This window comes from Cyprinus carpio, chromosome B8 (genome assembly GCF_018340385.1).
Source record: "Cyprinus carpio isolate SPL01 chromosome B8, ASM1834038v1, whole genome shotgun sequence".
NCBI classification, from domain to species: domain Eukaryota; kingdom Metazoa; phylum Chordata; class Actinopteri; order Cypriniformes; family Cyprinidae; genus Cyprinus; species Cyprinus carpio.
Window position 1 is genome coordinate 7,028,587 of NC_056604.1, and position 25,432 is coordinate 7,054,018.

A 25,432-nucleotide genomic window follows, 5' to 3' on the forward strand; every position below is an offset into this window, starting at 1 on the left:
CGGTTTGCTGCAATCTGACGTGAGATACCAGACAGTAGAAAGAGTTCACAAATAGGCGTCCCAGTAGATGGACCGGATTTGGAAACGGTAGGAGAGCGGGAGGGTGGGCTCGTGTTCCATCAGACAAATATCCCAAAGACGTTGCTTGAACCTTAATTAAACCTGGTAAGGGAGGAAATAAATAAATAAACACGATTCCCAGGGTTCATGTTAATTTATGCAAAGACTTGAGTTGATTAGATGCATCTCCTGTTCCCGTTCCCCCTTCCCTTTCCTACTGAATCCTCACATGAAACCCTTCCAATGTACCGAGATACTGCATATCAAAGAAGCCAGGGATGGCTGCTGAATTTAGCAAAAGTGATTTTGGGGAAATAACGCTGTTTTATTAATATACACAGAACCTGATAGGCCATTACTAAAGATCAAGGTCGAATGGAAATAAAACGGGTCAGTGTAAGCCTATCAGAACTCACATCTCAGAGATGTCCTTGGGCCTATGTTGGCAAAGAGACAGAGGCTATGGAGGGAAGGTGAGATGCAGGAAGCTCCAGAGGTGCCACGAGGACAACATCAGGATCATTCCGTCTTTATCACTCGTGTGTGGGCAGAAACTCTATCATGAAAGGACCACCATGAAGAGGTGTTTTGTAGAGAATCAAGAATCACTCAGAGATTGATTCACACCCACACTTGGATTGTGCCGTTGTGCTCTTGTATTAAATGCAAGTGCTTGTGATTTCAATCATTTAATCACCAGGCCTGTAAACACCAAGACATAGTGATATATATGCATAGAAAGAAGTTGAAAAGTACATACCAGTCAAAAGTTGGAAGACACCTACTCGTTCTGTTATTATTACCAGTGCCGGGGAAGCTACTCCGACACTTCAGCTTCCTACCCTACTAACAAAAAATAGCATTTATGGTAGCAATACATACACATACACATTGTGTACACATATAAATGTACGGCAAATATAAAATAATACACATTACTGTATATAGTCAATGATGTATACAGCAAGCAGTGACTCATTCAATAAATAAGTATCTCATTCATTTACATAAAATATGGATTTGAGTGCAACTCGAATCAGTGAAACATTTTTACATATTTTTCACAAGCTAAAAATGGTTTTACGTCAGTTATTTTTTGCTGTAGTGTGTCAGTAGGAAATATCAGTTTACATTTCCAAGCATTCCTTTTGCCTTTAATTGTAATAAACCAGTGAGATTTTTGTTTGCACAAGGAGTCTGACAACAGAGATCTGATCTCATCATCATCCAGTATGTCTTGAATTACATGAAGAAACAGAACAAACTGACACAGACTAAATCCAGAAGAACTGTGGTAACGTCTCCAAGATGCTTCAAGAGCAAAATTAATGTTTGCAAATGTAAATTGCAGTACTTTACAATATTACTGTTTTACTGTACTTTTGATCAAATAAATGCCGCTTTGGTGAGATAAGAGACACTAAAAATCTTTTTAAAGGGTAGTGTATATAACATTAAAAAACAGTATATGAATAGTATATGAAACTGTACACAAATTTGCATACTTGTATGTAGTATGCTAATCCAAACACAGCCATACGAGCGGCAACCTGCACTGACACTTTAGGGTTGCTATGCAGTGCTCATCTGTGTTGATATTTAGTAGTCTGGGTCCTGTGGCAGGGGTCTGATGGGTAAAGTAAAGCAGCAGTCAGCTTTGGCCTCATGATCATGGACAGACAGGTTCGCGAGATGTGTCTGAGATCTGGGCAGGACCATTTATTCAGTCTGACCCTCATTCACCTCCTTCATCGGTCCCATTAGGAAAATGTCAGTCTGTCAGAAAGGTGTCCTCCAGAGGAAGGGAAATCTCTGGACATCAGATCTCGTCTCTTGATTCTCTATGTAATTTCTGTGGTCTCTGAGAGGCACCTGAATCTGGCCCTGAATCTAAGGTGTAAGTCTGGCAGAGAGGGTGTGACAGACAATTGGCAGGCTTGTCAAAAGTGAACTTGGGCAATTTGGAACAGGACAGTTTGGGACAGATCAGATGACACCAGTCAGGTGCTGTCAGACTCATCTGTCTTTTCACTGAAACATTTGTTTCATTGAGGTTCAAAGGACAAAATGTGCTGAGAGATAATATAAAAAACAGTGAACAACACTGAAATACCCTCCGACCCTGCTGGATTGCCATACTAGTCCAGTCCAGCTAGTTAGTGCTGGTTCGGAATTGATACTTGCACAGTACGCTTTTATATGAAGTAATTACTATTGTACAGTAATATACTATGACATTGAAATGTATGTTATTTACATTCCAAAGTTCTTACAAAACTGCCATGGTATTACTATCAGGCCCGGCTGATAGTAATTGTGATATTCCAGGTAATAAGTGATATTCCAGGCTCAAATGCTTCCTACCAGTGGCCCTCCTTCACAAAATTTAACATCCATCACAGTTTTATGGTGGAATGCAAAATATTTCAATACAAGCATTTCAGTTAAATTTAATTTATATTCAATATTTCAAGTCTTTAACCCACTAGGGAAAAATCAACCCATGGCAGCAGTTTAAAAGTAACCAAATTTAGTGGGAAAAACACGGACAACCCTGCATCCAACACGAGTCTTTGCTGCAGTCCGATGTGACTGATCACGGGTGGAGAGTAAGGAGCAGTGGTGTAGTGGTGCCTGGAAAAGTGGGTATACTCTTAATTTGTGCCTCCATTTTTTAAAAAGTGAAAGGATGAAACAGTGACATAAGACTAGTCTTGCATTTAATTCACCCCAAAATGGGCCATTTGCACATTTTCACTTAACTTCTGCTACTTCACGGAGTAAGGATCATTATGAAATTAATATTAGCCACAATAGAGGTGCAAATTTTGCAATAAATAATTCACATTTTAAAAATTAAATAGACCTCTAATAAATTACAAGCTATTTGTTTAGTTGTCTGTTCAGAATCATAGGAGAATCATGATATCTATTTGAAAAAAAAAAAAAAAAAATGTGATAAATTTATCCAGAATTGTGCATATATTCCTATGTCTGACTAACTGTTTCTCCCATGGCAGTGACAGGCAAATGGTAACCCCCCCACACTCCACCATACCTCTTACAGTTTATATCAGACATCCCACCTCTCCCGGAAGCTCCGGGAGTCTCCCGCATATAAATAGTGGCTCCCTGATGCCCGCAAATTAGATACAATATCCCGGAAATTGTGGAGGCAAGGGAGAGAACAAGCAAGAGGAAAGAGCGCTACTTGAGCGAGAGAGAGAGAGACACATGTAGTGATATATAATCATAATCGTAGCCAGCTATGAGATCACCATATGAGTGAGTGTTTGCATGTATAATTCAGTATAGACAATTTGCAAGAATGTTTAGCGTCCGTGGTATATAGGCTATAGTGCAAAAAATACATTATAAACATGGGTGCACATAATTTTTTCAGCCTGGTTCTCATATAAGAACCTGGAGATTTGGTTTGGTCCTCACACAGCGGCACATGGTGTGACCCATCAAATATAACTATAAAAATAAATTAAATAGTGATAATATTATTGAACTTTATTTAATTAAAAAAAATAATAAAATAATAAACTAAATAATAAAGTGTGATAATACTATTTTATTTTAAAATAAAAAGGGAGTATTAAATACAAATACAATTATTTTATAGTAAACTTAAAAACTAAATGCTATTATTATTATTATTATTATTATTATTATTATTTATTTAATTTGAACATTAATTATTATTTTTAATTTGAATTATTTAAATTTTTCATTTTCAAACTTAAAATCACCAAGCTTTTATTTTGGCAAGTTGCCGGCAAGTAAGTATATTTTCTTTTTCCGGGTTTAGCGCTGCTGATTTTTGTAGAGCGTTGTGAATGAAATGTTACAGTTTTGGACTGTGCTTTGAAAACGTTAGCGGGTAGCCTAGATTTACATTTAGCATTTAGCTAAAGATAATAAAGATTTATGCTTTCAGTTTGAATAGAGATCTTATACAGTACAGTTTGTCGATCTAAAATAGTAATTGTGCATTAACAGCTGTCAACCATGTCTGTACGCAAACGCGCGCTCTGAACTAATTTACACAGCGCATTTCTTATTTTGGTCACGCATGCGGACCTGCGGACCACTTATGTGCACACCTGATTATAAAACACTCGTGCTTTTAAGCCAAATACAAGGTGAAACGAATAATTCTGGATGTGTCTCTCCGCAATATCTGATGAAATCAGTCGGATTTTCTTTGTATTAGAGCCGTTTTAAACTCAGGCCTATACTGATTGAACGCATTCATTTACTGGATCTTTGGACTGAAAGGTTTACTGGTTGAAAAAATATCTGATCGCAAAAACCTGCATCTTTTAATTTTTCTTCTCATTTTATAATGTACTGATTCAAATTAGAAATCAATTCATTATTATTTCACCACTTTGCGCGCCTCCCGTGACATGCTCTCACTCCCCAGACTGACTCTGCTTGCATTCACGTGATTTGTCGAGATTAGAGGAAATTCACGGTGCCCCGCTCCCTGATGTGCGAAAATTATACACAGTATTAGAACGTTTGTGGGTGTGGGTGGGAGTGGACACACGCGTTGCGTGAGTGGGCAGTAAAAAAGTGAAAAAGAAAAAATATATGAAGCTCAATTGAATATCACAATTTTGTGATTGGCTGTTATGTAGTGTGGGGTCAGGGTGGGCCAAGCTTCTGATTTGGTGGGCCAGGCCCACCCTGGCCCCCAGTGGAGCCGGGCCAGATTATTACTACTAAAAAATGTTAATGTGGTGGTAGTTTGGTACAGTAATGTCATTGGGTGGTAATACCATGCAATTTTGAAGTCTGTTGTGAAATTCATGTACCATGGTATTTGCAAGGTGATTCCATGAATCACATGGAACTTCTATGCTAAATGCTATTAAATCCAGGATGCATGTCCAAAAACATAGTAGTACCTTGGTACCTTTTTGTAAGTGTCACTTACAAAATGTTACTGTGTTGTTAGTATGGTACAGTAATGTCCTCGAGTGATAATACCATGGTACTTTGAAATATACCGTGGTACAGAAATTCATGTACTACTACAGTAAATGTCCAAAACTTCACTGGTAGCAACATGCTTTTTTGGTCCTTTATATTTTAATAATCAATATGGTATATTTGAATAAATTATGTTTATTTATTTATTTGTTTTATATAACTTGTAAACAGTTTTGGGGAGTAACTGGATACATATAACAGAGTTACACAATGTAATTATAAAATAAATGTAAATGTAATCAGTTACGTTTACTGAGAAAAAAAAAAGTTTTATTAAAGCACACCAACATGCTGGAAACTAGATTTCAAAACAACATATGCTGACGTCCAGCTATGTTGGTATTTTCTCCAGGGAAATTTGCTTTGTTTTACATTTTTCTGATTTTAATATTACACTGGATTTGTTTTAGGATGCTTTTTCATCATAAACCCTTAGATAATAACTTGTAGAGGAATTTCTCTCTGCTCCTTCATACAAAGCAATCCTGTTATGTAAGAATTTAGGAATATCTCTGAACATGTCACGTGTCATGATTCTATAAATGATTCTCTGCAGGCTGCTCTAACTGAGGCTCAAATGCATTGTGGTCACTTTGGGGGAAAAAAACGCTGTGAAAAACCCAACAGTTGATGCAAGGCTCACAACACTAGCAGAAGTGAATTAGCTGAGCAATTTGCATGGTTAGTACAATCTGAATGAGAGCTCTTCTCTACGGAAACATCCCTGCATCCCTTCATGGTGGTCAGAATCCATAAATCACAAAGAGCGTCACGTCCATGTTATCGGCATAGTTTTATTTGATATATTACTTTTTCAGCTGGGATCTGTCAATATTCAGACGTGCTGACAGTTTCTTAGGGTCTACCTACAGCGCACTGTGCTGTGAATGACCTGAGAGGCCATCGTATGCTGCCATCCCTGCTGAAAACACCAGCACATCTCTTGGATGCTGATATATTCCCATCTAGCTGCTTAAAATCAACTTCAATTGTCATTCTCAACCCTTTTTATGTCCATAATATGATGTATTTCTAAGGGAAAATGAGGAACTTTATTTTGTGAAAAGTGGTGACACATACTAGAATGGAACAGACCTAATCTTGAAAGAAATGGAGAAATCTGTCAGAAGAAGAGTACATTTTGATAAAAGTTTTTTTTTTTTGCTTTTTTTTTTTGTCCCACAATGTAATATTCAGAACGCTCTCTAAAACAAATATTTTATGAGATTAATAACGTCACAGTAATCTCTCATGTGCTCAGAAGGCTACATTTATTTGATCAAAAATAAAAAAATAATTGTTTTCTATTTTAATGCATTTAAAAAATCAATGTATTGATTTTCGATAGCAACGCTGAATTTTCAGCAGCCATTACTTTAGTTTTCAGAGTCATGACCCTTTAAAAATCATTCTAATATGCTGACTTGAGGGGGAAAAAACATTTCTTATTATCTTTTCATTCTTCTTATTTATTATTATTATTATTATTATTTGTAGAAACCATACTTTCCCCATACCTTTCTTTGATAAATAGAAAGTTAAAAAGAACAGCATATATTTATGTTTTAAATGTCTTAATTTAATGCATCCTTGATGAATAAAAGTATTAATTCAATTTTAAAAATCTTAATATGAAAAAAAAATTACAGTTTTTGCGTTACATTCACATTGACTAAAATGATATGCCATTTCACTCAGAGTAAACTGGAATATGAATATGACAATACAAAATATGAACTAAATTTTAAGGACATTTTTGCCAAAATGACAAAAACTAAGACTAAAACAACAATAAAACAAGCTGTAAAAATGAACACTGCTTGAAGGTCTCTGAGGGCAGCCATGTAAGTAGGTTTGGGGGCAACAGATCAGTGTCTACAGATCAATGAAGGCTCTTTCAAAGCCGCTCGGACACATCTAAAGAGTTAAGCACTGAGTTTCCTTTGGACAGGGCCTTGAGCGAGCTCTATACTTCAGCGTGTGCTGCGTTTCAACTCAACCTGTAGTGCTGCATTTTAGTGCACGCTTGGTTTAATCTCACATTCTCTTTTTTCTTCTTGTTTAGTGTGCATCTCTTGCCATACTGAGCCAGTCCGTCCCACAGCTGAAGTTTTTCAAGTTTTGTGTAAGTTTTGAGGCATAGAGAGAGTATTAATACATTTTAAAATGCAGTCTGTGGGTTCCTTCTCTAAAATTACATTTACTGAATTTTACTGAACAGCTACAGTGTTTTGGGGGGTTGCTAGAATATTGGTATGCAGTTACTAATATGTCCTGAATGTTACCAAAAATGATAAATCTATATATAGCACTCCTCAAGTTGCATGGAGTCCGCTGTAAGAATGTTAAAATGTACACTGTAACAAATGTTTGTAATTTTAACAGTACGGTTACAACCTGTTAACTGGTTACTGGGAAGTTACCATAGTAAATACAGTGAAAAACTGTAATAAAAATCTAATGGGACATGTGGGAGGAAAATCTCATTGTGAAATTTCTCTAGTTCATGTTGGCCACAATTATTGGCATCCAATTATTGCAACGTCCTTTTCCCAAGACAACAGCCCTGAGTTTTCTGCTACAGTGCCTGAAGAATTTGGAGAACTGATAAGAGATCTGATAAGAGATCAGAGACCATTCCTTCATCCAGAATCACTCCAGATCCTTCAGATTCACAGCTCCATGTTGGTGCTTCTTCTCTTCAGTTCACTCTACTCATTTTCTATAGGATTCAGGTCAGAGGACTGGGACGGCCACATCAGAAGATTCATTTTGTGATCAGCAACCAGTTTTTGTGTTGATTTTGATGTTTGTTCTGGAGTATTGTCCTGATGGAATATCCAACCATGGCCCATTGTAAGATTTCTAACAGAGACAGTCAGGTTTAGATTTTTTATCAGAATCAGAATCAGAAAGGGCTTTATTGCCAAGTATGCTTACGCATACAAGGAATTTGTTTTAGTGACATAAGCTTCCAGTACACAGAGACAACAACAACAAAAAACAAAAAACCAATTGCAAATAAATAAATTGTATGAACAGTTATGCTATAGATGACAATGGATTAGAATAGAGTAAGATGCAGAGATGTACTTGGATGGAGGGGTAACAAATAAATATAAGAATATTGCACATTTTTTCATAAGTGGTGAACATTTAACTGTTCATGAGGTAGATTGCCTGGGGGAAGAAACTGTTCTTGTGCCTGACTGTCCTGGTATTTGCGGCTCTGAAGCGCCGGCCAGATGGCAAAAGTTCAAAAAGGGGGTAACTTGGATGAGAGGGATCCAGAGTGATTTTCTGAGCCCTTTTTCTCACTCTGGATGTATACAGTTCTTGAAGGGGTGGGCAGGGGAGCACCAATAATTCTTTCAGCAGTCCGAATCGTTCTCTGTAGTCTTCTGATGTCTGATTTTGTAGCTGAACCAAACCACACAGTTTATTGAAGTGCACAGTACAGACTCAATGACGGCTGAGTAGAACTGTTTCAGCAGCTCCTGTGGCAGGTTAAACTTCCTCAGCTGGCGAAGGAAGTACAACCTTTGTTGAGCCTTTTTAACAATGGAGTCAATGTGATTGTCCCACTTCAGGTCCTGAGAGATGGTGGTTCCCAGGAATCTGAATGACCACTGCAGCCACAATGCTGTCTATGACGGTGAGTGGGGGGAGTGGAGGGGGGTTTCTCCTGAAGTCCACGATCATCTCAACTGTTTTGAGAGTGTTCAGCTCCAGGTTGTTAAGACTGCACCAGACAGCCAGCTGCTCAACCTCTTGTCTGTAAGCAGACTCGTCACCGTCCTGAATGAGGCCGATGAGTGTGGTGTCGTCTGCAAACTTCAGGAGCTTGACAGAGGGGTCTTTGGAGGTGCAGTCGTTGGTGTAGATAGAAACCAGTGTAGATAGTGTAGATTATCTGTTGGGGTTTGATAGAAACCATGATGCCATTCATCTGAACAAGATGTCCAGGACTTCCAGCAGAAAATTAGGCCCACAACATTTTAGTATCATATGACCATAGAGGCCAGTGCAGTTTGAAGTTCCAGTCGTGTCTGACAACTGAATGTGCTGGAGTTTGATTTTGGATGAGTGAGGAGAATTTTTCTTGAAACCCTCCCGAACAACATTTGGTGATGTAGGGGCTGTTTGATATTTCTTTAGGCTTTCTGACCACAAGAGTCTGATCATTGGAGAGTCTTTGGACACGATATTAGATTTTTCATATGACAGTTATTGTGGCCATAAGAATTCACAATATCGATATATCGTGATATCTATAGAAACCTTGGGGGGGAAGATGTCAGTCAAATTATTTTTTACTTTGTTTATTGAGTTTTTCTTTTTCACCCAATGAACATAAGGATACTGATAAACGCAGGGCACAAGACTCATACAATAACATGTCATTTGTTAACATTAATGTATTAACTAACATGAACAATACATTTATTACACAATTTATTTATCTATGTTAATGTTAATAAAAATAGTCGTTCATTGTTCATATTAGTTCACAGTGCATTAATGTTTACAAACACAACTTGCTGAAATTAACATGAACTGAGATTAATAAATGCTGTGGAAATACTGTTCATTATTATTTATGTTATTTATATATGTTAACTAATGTAATTAACTAATTTTAACTAATGAACCTTATGGAAGAATGACCGCAGATGAGGCATTAAGTGCATTGCACTGCGACCAACTTAACATTTTACAAGTTTAATGTAGCGATGTGGTCGCTCAGTTTTTCAAGATTAGTTTTAATCGTGTAAGTTAACTGTTAATAGATTTGAACAAAGAAATAACGTGTTACTACGCACAGGCCATATTGATTGCAAATACAAAAATAAGACGAGTAAAGAAAACGCGGTACTTATTAAAATAATCACCCTTTACTTCAATATATGAACACAGAAAACCGCTGTTAACAGGTTAATATAACGTTTCCCATTCTATGACTAGTAAAATAATGGCAACTTACTCTGATGAACATGGCTCTCCTCGGAGTAAGGTTAGGTGCAAGCACTGCGTCTTCTTCTTGTGTGACAGGTGTCAGCATTAAGGCACAATACTGCTACTGGGGAGCTCAACCCTGTACTGGCACTGGCGTATTTACATGGTGTTATCATAAGAAGACTGTTCATTTTAAATATTGTGGTTATCGCTAATACCGGTATATCGTCACACACTAAATTAACACAATATCGATAATTGTTGCTTTGAATATCACGGTTATCGTCAATACCAGTATATTGCGATACCCTTAATTTGTAACATCTTTAGTTGATTGGAACTTCTTAATTATTGCCCTGATGGTGGAAATGGGGATATTCAATGCTTTAGCTCTTCCTTACAGCCACTTTCTATTTTGTGAAGCTCAACAATCTTGTTCTGCACATCAGAACTATATTCTTTGGTTCTACTCCTTGTGATGAATGATTAAGGGAATTTGGCCTTTGTGCTCCTCATATGTATAATTCTGTGGAACAGGAAGTCATGGCTGGACAATTTCATGCTCCTAGTCACCCTGGTGTGGTAAAAAATGTAAATATGAATGGTAATATACTTCAGATATATTTTGATAAGAATTTCTAGGGGTGCCTATAATTGTGGCCAACATGCATTGGTGAAAAACATTTACTTCATTATGAGATTTTCTCCCCACTTTCAATTGTTTTACGTCAATGATAGGTATACACATATATATATATATATATATATATATATATATATATATATATATATATATATATATATATATATATATATATATACTGTATGTATTTGTGCATATTACACACACACACACAAATATTTACCTTAGTTTGTGGAAAATCTACACTTCTCTACTTTCTTTTTTGCATTTGTGTATTATAAAACAATTTTAGTACCTTTAGCACTTCAGTAAATCGGTATATTAACATTATACATTGTAGAATTTAAATTTCAACAGTAAATTTAAGTTCAGTCCACAAAACCTAAAATGTTGCTAAAATATTTTTATGGTAAATTTCTATCAACCATAGCTGCCATATTTTACTGTAAATTTTACAGATTTGTTTTACAGTGTACAGTTATATACAAGTTTAATACTTAACATTAGAGGTTTGTTGAAACTCTAAATGAAATTAAGCATAAAGGATTCAATCAGCCTAAGTTGAGAAGAATATATAAATATTTTTTACTTTAGTTTAGTTACTTTTTGGTTGCTAAAATATTGTGTAACGTTTCATAGACAAATTTCAGAAGCCGACTATTTATGTATTCACTTCCATTTAGACATCATTGGTGTATTTGACCATGATTTCCACCACACTGCGTTGCGTGGGCACATGTGTGATCTGCAATTTTTGCTTTTGTCTGCAGTTGCTTTCATGTGATGTAATACTTGCCCTAGTTTTAGGTGAAGATTATGCTGGCGATACGTCGGTACAGTTAGAAGCAGAGAGGAGAATGTATTATAAATGCTCGGGTCTAGCAGAGCTGCTTTTACAGTATTCCCACAGGAGCTCCTTGAGTTTGCTTCTAAAAAGCCGAACACCATCAGCGCTGACCATCAAAGATGAGTCCTTGGCCTGAGTTACTCTTCTGCTAAGGTTACATTAGCGAAGCGACCAGGGGCGCAAACTCAGGCTTGCTTCTTCTCTCCTCGCATGCTCACTGCTGTGACATATGCGAAGATATATTATTAAACACACAGAGTAAGAGTGAAAGAAAAAATACTGTGGGTTATTGGCAGTGCGGAAATTCAGATGGCATGGTCTCCAAAGCCCCTGCGGTCTTTCAGTCTTTGTTAGCAGCACTCATGATCATTCAAGTATCTAAACCCAATTAATCTTTGAAACATAAAAAACAGATGTACAGAAACAGTAGTTTAAAATATATTGTCGATGACACCAAATTACCCTTAAAACTGAAGTGTGTAATTCTTTCTCCTGTACCAGTGGCTTTACAGAACGTTGGGCTCTCTATTGCCATCTGTGATTAGAACATAAAATTGCAAGTTGCTTACAGAGTTAATTTTTAAGTGCATTCTGCTGTTTGAGCATTCAAAACAGCTCGACAGAAAGGCTCTGAATGAGTTTGGGGCGGGACTATTGGTTGTCCAAACAATGCAGTGTTCAGGAAACCTGTTTGAAAAACATCATTTGATGAATATCTGCAACCATGATCAATAAAACTGTACAGAAATCTCGACAGTCTTCTCTCTGGTGACATATGAACTTCTAAAACAATTTAGTTCTAATTCATTTAGTAATCTAGTCAATGATTGATGAATAGAACCAAACACTGCCCTACAAACTCACGTCTTCCATTTTATTGTGACTTATATTAAAATTACCGCAAGTGCACCAAGCCAGAATCTGTAATGAGCCTAATTTACATTAAAAGGTTGCACTGTACATAATTGCAATAATTTGATAACTTTCTGTTCATTGATGCTACACTAAAAATGATTTTCTTACATAGTATTTTTTGTCCTTTTCCAATACAAATATCTTTCTTTCAAATATTTTTCCAATACAAATATACATTCTTGAATCAAATACAGTACTTGAGAAGCAAAATTATGTAAGACATTAAGACATCTTGCTTTCTGAAAAAAAAAAAAAAAAAAAAAAAAAAAAAAAAATATATATATATATATATATATATATATATATATATATATATATATATATATATATATATATATATATATATATATATATAAATTAATTGAGTTGAACCACAAAACTAACAAACTAAATAAATAGTTGCCAGTGCGGGGAAATAAAAATAAACTAGGTACTCCTATTTTTCTGATCCCACTGGCAGATTTATTTGATGTTTTAAGCTTAAACTTTTTTTAAAGTAGTTTTTTAATGTTTATATATTTATATTGCAAAACAAGACAAAAATACTGAAAAAGTAAATCATTTTTGCAGTGTAGTACTGCAGAAATTACTCACTTTGTCTTTAATCAATTCTGAATCCTTCAGTGATTGTTACTGAGATTCCTATAGTCCCAGGTGGTAAAAAGTTTGAAATTTAATAGTGCAAAGTGCAATTTCATAGCCAAGGCAAGACTTGTGAAATGAAAATACAATATGGTGATACATTTTGCATCAAAGCTAGAAGAAAGCTTTGAGATAAATTTGATACTGAAGTTTTTTTTCACCCAACCTATTGACATCTTCTCCATCTGACAATCAAAAGGAACCTTCAAAGCTAGCATCCAAAGCCAGAGCCAAACCCAACCGGAGGAATCAACCAACATACTTTTTCAACCTAGTTTGTGGCCGAATACTTGTCTGTTTACATATGCATTGATCTAGCTAACCCATCCACCAGAGTCTGTTTTCATCTATCTCTGTGCTCAGAACTGGGTATTAAATGACTAATGATGCACTCTCGTGGCTGTGTATGATTGAATTAACCCATGCCTTTTACCCTGAGCCCAGCCATCATTTTTATGATGGATGAAAATCGAAAAACTCCTCAGAAGCCCCCCACCCCACCCTACGAGATTCAGAATACATCTAATACAATTAACTATTAACAGAGCAAGAACAAAACTAGACTCTTCGTTTTTGTCTGATGTAATTTCCCCATAAAAACCCTTAAAATTTACTGCACAAAAAAAAAAAAAAAAAAAAAAAAAAACCCAGTTAGCAATGTCAGTCCATTAAAATAATGATTAATATTTTTTCATTATTAGCATGATATTAGCATTCAAGTTGCAAAAAGGCATGTAGGCATGTACTTGTTTGACAATTACATTTATGTAAATTATCTCTACTCATCTTAATCTGATAAGCTACTACTAAATATTGTAGAAACTTAATTTTCTGTAAAGTTGCTTTGCAATGACATGTATCGTAAAAAGCGCTATACAAATAAACTTGAATTGAAATTGAATTGAATTAATCACACAAAACACAGATTCTATATTTCTCAAACTACATCTAAACAAACAAGAAATGCAAACATGAAACTCACTGCACATGTGCAATTACTGAATAATACACAATTTACCTAACTTGTGTAAAGTTGTTTTTGTCAGTGACCTGCAGTCCTTCTCTGGTGTTTCACTCATAGTTGATGTTCCAAACATGTTCTGACCACTTCAGAAGGCTCCGCCAGTTTTTAGTAACCACAAAGAACAGAAAACAAAGCTATAAAGGTGAAACATTAATGGCATAGGAAAAACCAACGTTAAACATAGTGAAATAATTGTTTGCATTAACGTTAACTTTGACAGCCCTAACTGTAATAAACTCATGTTTATTCTAATGAAATACTTCACACAGCACATTCAGAAAAAATGTCACAATCAGTTTTCTAATTATGTTGTATATCTTGTTAGGCTCCGAGCATGAACATGACATAAAAGTGCACTGCCTCTTTGATGAAGAGTTCATAGTGTAAGGCTCAGGTATTTACCTCGTTAAGACAAGAGATGAAACAGCGTCTTCAAACGACAGACTGTTGTGTCTGTAAAGGGGAAAAATAAAAAACATAAAGAATGACTCATGCTCTGTGACCTCACATTCAAAGCTGTTTTTTTAAACGTTTTAATTTACTTTCAAGTGCTGCACTTCAGTGACTGCTTACAGCAGGGAGAGCAGGTGGGAATAAAAGTTATATTTCATAGAGCACACAGTAAAAATTTGCACAAGCAAAATTTTGGGGAAACAGAGTAAAGCAAAAATAATTTTACTAGAAAATGAAACTTTTTAAAAAAAGGGGAAATGTTACAGTGGAAACCTTATAAGTTAAACAAATGCAGCCAAAAAATAAAATTACATTTAAGAGCTTTAAAAATATAATGAAAACATTGATTAATATATCATTTATTGAAAAAATATGTTCAACAAGAGATAGACTTTTACAGTAATAATATGAAAATTATGATGAAAAAATAATTTGTGTTATCAATGCATTATGGTTCATAGGATTCTCAACTTTTCATTATTAGATTATTTTACCACCTGTGTAATTATGGTTGTTGGAGTAAGTTGGTATATTAACATTATATAAGGTAATGATATGTAAGAAGTTAAATATGCATGAATTAAAATGTAAAATATTAATCAAATATTTTGTACATTGAATTTCTTGCCTATATCACTGCAATTCTACAGTTATTATCTACAGTATAGGATGCTACATTTACAAAAGCATTTTAAAAGGAAATCAGGGAGGCAGAAAGCAAAAGCGAAGGGAAAGAGGGAACAACAGAAAACTGTCCTCCTCCGGATTTTCGTTCGCAAGGGAATCTTTGAAATTCTATTAAGGTCGTTCGGCCTCCCTGAAAGCAAGCACCGCAGGCGTAAATATCTCCTCTGCCCAGATCCCCACCCTAGGGGCGCAGAATAAAAGGGGGTGTCCCAGGAAGGCAAACAGAATTTTTCATCAGAACGCCAGCGCTCATCAAAATTTCATCCGGCCATTCTGTATGGGGACTGTATCTAGTGCAACGCCATCACAGCGGGATGTTCCTGTTCAGTCGACTGGGCCAATCCCTCCTGCACTAAAACATATTGTTCATTAAATGCTCCTCTCTGCCCACACATAACATCATAAACACCATGACACAGTAGTGCCTGCGGAAGAGTGATTTCTGATGACTTCACACATCCATACTCAAAAGATGATTCTAAAAGTTCTAAAATCCAGAGCTGAAATGCAGACTTTGCAGTGCATCCACCTTGTGTGAACCCAACTTAGGTGTTTTTAAGTACAACACCATATCAGACAGGGCTGTCGTTATTAACGTCTTTGCTAATCTGGCTATTTTGTTCTTTAATTAATTAGATATTTTCACGATCTGATGCTCTCCCTAATTTCCTACTGTACATACAATGTGTGAAATTAAGTTTATCACTTTGTAGCAAAAATTGTTTAAAATATGATAAAATACATACAATATCAACATTTTTAAATGATTATTAATATAAATAATACATTTTACTAACATAATACATATATTTATAAATAAATATAGAGCAAAATAAAATATTAAAAAAAGTATTACTTTTTACGTGATTACTACATTTATACTTTAAGTATTACTACTATTATTCACATAAAAATATCATGACTTGCATGTAGGATTTCAAGTTTCAACTATTCATTTAAAGGAACACTCCACTAATTTTGAAAATAGGCTCATTTTCCAACTGAGTTTTACCGTTTTCGAATCCATTCAGCCGATCTCCGGGTCCGGCGGCTGCACTTTTAGCTGCAGCTTAGCATAGATCATTGAATATGATTAGACCATTAGCATCTCGCTCAAAAATGACCAAAGAGTTTCGATATTTTTCCTATTTAAAACTTCGGTGCAGCAGGCGCAATGATATTACACAGCGCCTGAAAATAGGCTAACTTCCAATGGTACAACAGCAAAGTCCCTTGATTATTACGCCGGAATGAGAGTATAGTTCCTAGCCATATCATATATAAACTTTTCATTTTCCGTCGGTCTTAGTACATGGTGTAACTACAGAAGAGTCAAGTTTTAAATAGGAAAAATATCGAAACTCTTTGGTCATTTTTGAGCGAGATCATAAAGGTCTAATCAGATTCAATGATCTATGCTAAGCTACAGCTAAAAGTGTTACCACCAGACCCAGAGATTGGCTGAATGGATTAGAAAACGGTAAAACTCAACTGTTTAATTCTAGGGGAGTTGGAAAATGAGCCTATTTTCAAAAATAATGGAGATATATATATGGATATATATATATATATATATATATATATATATATATATATATATATATATATATATATATATATATACATATACTTGAAAATAAATGTTTGTTTTTTCTTTTCAAAGAATATTTTTATAAAAATTTTTACATCTTTGAAATTTAGTGTTATTTACATTAAGTATTTTCATTATATATAAAATATAATATCATATAATAAATCATATTATAGCAAATTATACATTCATTTGCTGATTAGCTGTTTTGCTTGTTTAACTATTGGTTCATCTACACGCAAATACAACCTCATGAAAGGATTGATCGCAGAGAACTAGTTTAAAATCTGTAGAGATAAGTGTGTCCCCATCTCACTGTATTCAGTGTCATGCCGATGCCTAGAGGATACAGCTCTGTGGACAGTGACGCAGCAGGCGATGGACTCACATTCTGGCAATAATTGGCCCCATCGCGATGTTTCCATGGGGGGGAGAAATTAATTATGAAGGGACCTCCCTTATTCTTTCTCTCCTTCAACTTTTTTTGATGTGCACAGGCAATGGCAAGACCACTCTCTGTCGTTTGTGCGCACGTCTCCTTTCCTCACTGTTAATCCGCGTCTTCCTCGTGAGAGGTGGCGGCAACGACGGCAACGGCAACGGCGCTTGCTTTTTGCTTCCGGCCATTCCGCCCTGCAGAAGAAGCCCTTTTCTGCATCCTGTGTGAATAATTTACAGGAACTGCCGGTGCCAAAGCTTTCAAGGTCATCTGCGATTCAGTAGCTGTGGTACAGGAAGGGCCTTTCGCCTCATGGGGAGTGCTCTCTCTCCCATGTATCTCCAACCTTTTAACTGTAAATCCTCCTCGAGGAGCATGGGGAATGGGGCTGTAGAGGCCAGGTCTCTGGTCTGCAACCACCCTTCAGCGCTGCTTTTGTATGGGCAGCTCTCTCAGGCATTGGGGAGGAAACAGCGGGGCATTTTTCATTAGCTGCTCCCCTGGCACAGGCTAGTAAAGAAAAGACCACATTCAGAAACGAACTCCCCACGACTGCCTTTAAACTCCCAGATCCGCTATTGTGCGGCTGACCTTTTTTTTAGCTGCTATACTTCAAAAATGTGGGAAGGGGCTGGAGCGCCAATAATAAGGAATATGAAAACAGGCGTCTAGCGAGGCGAGGAAGTTCTGTGAGAGCCGCGGCACCGGAGGAGTCTGCATCGGGCATCGTTAGCCAAGGTCAAAGCTTTCAGGGTCCTGTGGAGGGATTAGGACGGGGAAAAGAAAAGAGCATTTGAAGCCAATTACCAACATCGGTCTTACTGAGCGGTTCTTATAAATCAATATCTGCTGCCTGAACACTGTGTAAACTGAATTGAATCTAATTTTCGGAGAGCTGTCATGTTCAATTTGTACCTCTCATCCTTAATGGACGAAGCTAAAGCATTGCTAATATAAGGTGTATGAGGCCCAAGATGTCGAGCTTGTTAACAAAGCAGGTCGTTTTCTCAAACAGGCCAACAAGTTCATAAGCCACACAGCCCATTTGGAAACGTTCACACATTACCATTCGCTAATGGCCGCTCTTTCTCTACCTTCTCTTCCTCAATCCTCCTCAAAATGGAGGTAATAAGTCAGTCGGGTACTGGTGATAATGACCAAACTAAGGCGGCCCGAGGTAACTCTCCGGGCACCGATTGTCCTCGTCTTTCCTTCATCCGTTTTTGTTTGCGTAAGTGCCTCATGATGAGCCTGGCAGCGCTTCTGTGCAAATGAGAATAAATAGTCAGGGTGTCTCGTGAGAGAGGACTGTGGGAAAAATAAATCAAGTTCCCATTAACAGCAGCTTCCAGCTGCTTCAGAGCAACGGACTCCAGCGGCAGCCTTTTATCTGTCTATCTGTGTTTGTTTAGTGCCACTGCTATTTATTCATCCAAGCGCCGCACTACCGTTATTTGCACCAGACTTTGGCGCTTTTAAACAAATCTTGAAAGAAATCTAGCTGCCGCATCCCATAAAGGCATAAATGCTCATAATGATATTCTATAAACGTTCATCAACGATGCCCTGGGGAGAATTACGTCACATTTGTCTTCGGTTGTGCAGATTTATCCAAAAGCTCATTACCTAAGCAATGGCAGGTTTAAAAACAGTTTTTGTTACTTGCGTCAAAAGGAGGGCGATGCTCAAGGCAGAGAATTGCACTTGGTAGAAAATTCTGAACGTTCATGTGCCTATTTAATTTTTTACAGATTTTGCCACTTATTATTTAAACCACAACACCCAATTGAATGTGTTAATTAATTTGATCAATTAAAAAACCACTTTTGATTTGAGTTTCTTAAAAACACAGTGCTTATTGTGTGAGCCAAAATAGTGACAGTGGCAGAGAATGTGTACATATATATACATTTAGGAAACCTCTTTAGAAACAGTCACTATTTTTGCAGTTCCATTGGTTACCTCAAGTGGCTCAATCAGCTACAGCAGTTTCATAGGGTGAGGATAAACCAACTGCAGGGTAAAGCTATGAAGTGTAGGTGGATGTCTCATTTTCTGTAAAAACACAATCAACAAAGATTGTCATCTGAAGCCATATTCCATTCAAATGCTCTTCAAATTGCTTGAGGTCATGTTATCTATACACTGTTCATACCTCATATAAAACACCCCAGGCAAATTATTTGTTATTACTGTTATTTATAAAGATGATCACAAGCCAGCATTCACATCAGACTGATAATTAAGCCACTCAAGAGCAGACATATATGCATGATTTGTTTTTTTTATCAGCATGATAGCCAACTTGAATAATAAATAATAACCACAGTTATCTAATGCAGCAAAATCCTGTGGCGATGCCAGCCGGAAAAGCTTTAAGTTTTTAAGAGACAGATAAAGGATGCAACAGTATAAGGGAGTTGTTTGGTGAATATATTTTCACCCGATTCATCCCAGAGCAGGGCAGTTTGAGTTTGACTACATGATGTAAATGTGTATGGGCATAATTTTAAAAATAAATATTTTACCTTTAATATTTAAATGCTGAAGTAAAGTTTAAAGAAGAATGTAAATAAAAACTAAAATAAATAAATAATAAATAGCATTGTGGTGTAATTTAAAAAATATTACAAATTGTTTTTTTAGATAATTTTTTAGCGAATTTAATTTCTAATTAATAATAATAATAATAATAATATTATATATATATATATATATATATATATATATATATATATAGTATATATATATATAATTTTTTTTAAGTGTATATATATATATATATACATAGAGAGAGAGATAGAGAGAGAGAGAGAGAGAGATTTTTAATTTAACAAATATTAAAAATATATAATATTTTATCACCCCCAAAATTAAGGTTAAAATAAAATTTTTAACAGAATTTTAATAAACACGAATTCCTTAGTGGGTGTGGGCCTATTTTTAAAAATAAATATTTTACAAATAGTTTTTTTTTATAATTTTTTTTTTAGCTAATTTACATTAAAAAAAAATAATTTAAATTTTTAAATTGTCTTGTTTACACACACATTGTGCCTGTGGCCAGAGGTTGGCAAAATTTTCCCCAGCCTTACGCACGCAACTTGTAGCTCACAGTTTTGAGCTCAAGCTTTGAGAAGAATCCACAACAGCTGATTTAGTACTCGATCTCTCCTTTTAGCTCCTCTGTTTTGCTGGAGCATTAAGGGCCATATGTTTATCACACACTCCTGATTCTCCAGTCACAGATGGCCAGATAGGGGTTTGATCCTATCCCAACAGCAGAGTCTGGCAGCAAGCGTGCCCATGAGATCTGTTCCTGTCCCAAGCAGTGGGGTCCCAGCCCTGCGGTGTCTGGATATAGCTGCCCTGGATCCACACAGATTCTGTGAGTGCAGGGCAGAGAAACCTCACCTCACACCCCAGAAAAAGATGCTGCTACTTCGCCCCCCTACCGAGGTCCAGGATGCCTCCCGCTGTTCCCCTGCAACCTGCAGCGAGACTGCCTGATTGCGCTAGAAACGCACCAGGGCCGGTTCATCAGCCCATCTAACCCCATAATGCCAGCGTTTTAATAAGAGCAAAACAGCCTTGCCCTCTCTGTCCTAACAGTGGCACAAATGATTCCTTCTGTCCTTAGTTTTTAATCACAAGACTTTACTGTCTACATAGCACTTTTTTTGGTGAGTTGTCAATAATTTAGAATATTCATGATGATGAGGAACGCATACCAATCTGCAAGCTAGCACCCGTATCGCTTGCAGTTTTCACACTCACTATCCATGCACATTTACAAAACGCCAGCAGGCATTTATTCAGCTGTCAAACCAGACAGATTTCTTTTTAGCGTTGTTTTTGCCAAGGGCTTGCATCACTTCGAGTGCTGTTTTTTGCGCGGGACGTTAGATTCCCACAGCTGCCCTGCATTAGTCGGCAATGTGACTTTGCCGCTTTTATCTGGCAACTTTTGTTTTAGATGCAATTCCTGATTTAACACTACAAGTCTAACTGTGCTGAATGCACCTTCATTAGGTGTTGATTTGACACTTTCATTCTTGTGTTAACTCTCTTGAAACACACTTTTCATACTCTCACTAGCTTAATTACCCCATTAAAAACGTATGAAAGTGTGTATGTATATTGCTCACTTAATGTAATTTTTGTATTTTTTTTTTCTAAAACATCATGAACATTTTCATGTGTCATTTCCATCACATTTCAAATGATTTATTGCACAGAATTCTATGGTGGAAATTACATTTTTGGACTTGCTAGTTCTTAATTTATAAATGTTTTTGTACACATGAATACATACACACAAAAACAGATATTAAAATATTAATTAGTGATATTTACTGGTTTTCTCCTGTAACCAAGTACACAAAAACATTATTATAAAATGATAATTATTGTAAAACATTTGATTTAAATAGTTTTCAGTAGTGAAATGGTTTATGATATTTTCACTAAGGCTGCATTTATTTGATCAGTAGAAAAAATGTAAAATTGTGAAATATTATTACAATTAAAAAAGCTGTTTTTTGTTTTAATACAACTTTAAAATGTAATTTATTCCTGTGATGCAAAGCTGAATTTTCAGCATCATTACTCTGTCTTTAGTGTCACATGATCCTTCAGAAATCATTCTAATATGCCAATTTGCTGATCAACAAACATTTATTATTACTAAAAATGGTTCAGTTTTTTTTTTCTTCTTTTTTTATTTTTAGTTTTAGTTAAAAGGTTTTAGTTAATTAAAAAAAAGAACTGAACATTAAAGTGCCCATAGATAAAGCAACACCCAAATATGCAACCTAAGCAAAATGAACACATGAAGCAAGACATACACCTCTGTATCTGCTCACGGTGCACTACATTACACAGAGACTTCATCCGTTTTTCATCGCTCCTCACAGGGTGGGTCCTAATTCCAATCTGGACATAAGAGGATTGTAAAGCACACACCCTGGATTTGGTCAGAAATTGATACGGGACTTTGCCGTGCTTTAATTGATTAACACTCGCTTCAGATCCTGCGCTGCCTCTCAAAAGTAGAGAGGTCTCCCTGAAGGCGAGAATCTCTGCAATGAAGTGGTCCGCCGCTGATTAATTTGTCATGATAGGAGCTTGATGGGCACTTGGTCTTGGAGAAACAGCCGAATGAAAGAGTGTGTGATTGACATTGGGTTTTAATTAAGACTTAAAGGCCTCCAGAGGGTGGTAAAAGTCTAACTGTTTCCTCAGGCTTTTGAAAAAACAGACCTAATTAAAGTAAATGAAATTGAGTAAAATCACACTCTGTCAACCATCCTGTCTGTCATGCATGTTTGAGATGTAGTTAAAAAAAAAAACCTCAAAACAGATAACTGTTGTTCGGATGGGGATGAGGGCCAGTGACTTACCCCTACACTTTTTTGTCTGTCCTATTAAAAATGAAATAAAATAAAAAAAAAAAACCTACATAATAAAATAACATAAAATAAATATATGATATTTATTTGATATATTTTTACTTAATTTTATGTAAATAAATAGCATGCAAAAAAATAAATAAAAAATAAAATAAATATATTATATTTATTTTATATATTTTTACTTAATTTTATATAAATAAATTGTGTATTTGTAATGTTCATTCTCAATGTAAAGTTAGTAAAGTTTTTTGCACTAATGCCCTAATTTATTGCAATATATATATATATATATGTGTGTGTGTGTGTGTGTGTGTGTGTGTGTGTGTGTGTATACTGTATGTATGTATATATAATAATTAATCTTGCAGGGCATAAAACAGCATTTTATTCCAGAGTTTTCGTACAATATCTTGGCATGGCATCACTTTTTTTTTTAAGGGAGTCTTCGGAGGGCGAGGTATGACCTCATTATACAGCAATACAAGGTTCGGTTATGGGGTGTCCGCATGGAAATATATAGGTCAGCTTCATAAATATTTCATGCAAATGGATAGCTGTTCGCTTTAGTGAGGATGAAAAAAAATCTGATGCATTGGGATTTACACACTCATTTGATTAAAGAGTCATTTCCATACTAACCTGCTTTCTTCCCCAGACCTTTAATCTCAACTATCCTTAAACTCAGCTGTCAGATAGCCAGAGCATTCCTCGTAAACTCAAAGGAGGGAAGCGACATTTTGTGGAGCACTGCAGATTTTTCTTATAAAGCCAACGATAAGGAGAGACAAGGCAAGGCCATCTCAATATCCCCCATTTATTCTCATTACTAGCGATAATCATCACTCACTCTCTCTCTCTCTCTCTTTTGTTGGTTCCATCTTTCTTGAGGTATTCCCTTCCCCCCAGTAGACGGCTGCTATATTTGGAGTAGAGCAGACGGATGCTGTTTACTGTCCCCAAAGATCCCAGAGTTTTATCTCCAACATCAGAGACAACCAGAATCAAACTCTCCCACATCTACAACAAACACAAACCGACTCTATAGTGCTTAAAAACATGGGGCATGGGAAGAGTCTTGATAATGATAAAAGATTGGAAACATTGAGGAAAGTAAAAAAAGATCACACTAATCTCTAGAAAAGTGCCGACAGAAGCGGTCAGAAAAAAAAATATATATATATATTTATGCGAATATGTCTCCCTTCCCACTTGTTTTTTAGAGAAATTATCTGAGAATCATTTTTTGTCAGTTTTGTTGTGTTTTTGTCATTTTTATTCATTTTTACTATTTTTACACAGCTTTAATTTATTTTTATTTGAGTTGTATAATATTTAAACTTAAACAAATTAGAAATGTTTACCTTTTTAAGTTTAAGTTTTTCATTTTATATTTATATTTTATTTCAGTTTTATTTAAGTTATTAAAAACTTAAACTAAATAAAAAAAATTACTATAACAACACTGGTATATTTTCTTGAATTTTACACTTAAAACAAGTTTTAAAAAATAGATGACAATGCATTGACAAAACAAACTTATATTAAAGATATATCCTCTACACCAATGTTATTTTAGTGTTATGTACTATTAAAAAATTATGAATATTTGATTTATTAATATTTTACACTTTAAAACAAGTTTTTAGTAATTTTATGTGCTTTTGTAATTTACATTTTTTATTAAGCTTTGATTTATTTTTTATTTCGGTTTTAGTAATTTTATACATCAACTTGACTGAAATATAAAAAATATAAAATAGTTTACTTCAAAGTTTTTCATCTATTTAGTTTTTTCACCATTTATATTTTATTTTATTTCAGCTTTATGTGAATTAACAAAAACATTTATTTGAAATTTTTAATAGCTTTACAATAACACTGCACTGCACTGGCAGATTCTGTCACATCAATTTATTTTGTTTAGACTTAAGTAAATAATAATATAAATACATAATAATAATAATAATAATAATACATAAAATGCCAGTCCATGAAGACAATGTACACTCATTTTAACAATCTATTAACAGGACCTCTTAGTCCTATATCTAACACAGAGTTGATTTTCAAGTTAATTTTTCTTGTTTGATCTTTAAAAACAATTTAACTTCATGCAAGTTAGTACAGTGACTTCAGGAGTTTAGATTTTCTGCACAACAGCCATGATAAGCAACATAACCAGGGTTGTACTGGTTAGCCCCGCCCACAGTGAAATCTCATTGGCCCAAAAGCCTCTTCTATATAACTGTATACACAACAACCACAATGTAAAGATCTGTAGAATCCACAGTATTCCCTACAGGTACTGTTTCAGCAATGCGCTACGATATCTGGCTCCACTAATTAGCCTAGCTGATTTCTTGAGCTGAGCAGCTGAACTAATGAGTTACCTCGGGTGACCCTAACAAATAAAAGGTGGGAATTGTCCTCAGTGGTGCAGCTTTCGCCCTTGCCTGTGGCTGCAGTGTAACAAGTGTGCTAATTGGTGTTCCCTGTTTTCACAGGTGTAAGTGTAACCTCCACGCCGGTCAGTGCTCCCTTCGTGACGGGACCCTTCAGTGCGACTGCGAGCACAACACCACTGGACAAGACTGTTCGGCATGCGAGAGAGGATTCAAAGCCAAGTCCTGGAAGCCCGGCTCCTACCTGCCCACCCCGAATGGCTCCCCGAACATTTGTACGAATTATGCACCTGCTGTATTCAGACACACACACACACACCTGAGGGGAAGCTATGATTTACGTACAGTGTAG

The 25,432-nt window shown here is 35.8% G+C and overlaps 1 protein-coding gene across 1 annotated transcript in view; it reads left to right on the forward strand.

Annotated features, from left to right (window-relative positions):
- ntng2a (netrin g2a) overlaps positions 1 to 25,432 on the forward strand; it is a 70,629-nt gene that overhangs the window by 19,435 nt on the left and 25,762 nt on the right. Inside the window, exon 4 of the mRNA XM_042729424.1 lies at positions 25,183 to 25,355. Within this exon, the coding sequence (XP_042585358.1) occupies positions 25,183 to 25,355 (173 nt within the window). The remainder of the gene's footprint in view (positions 1 to 25,182; positions 25,356 to 25,432) is intronic.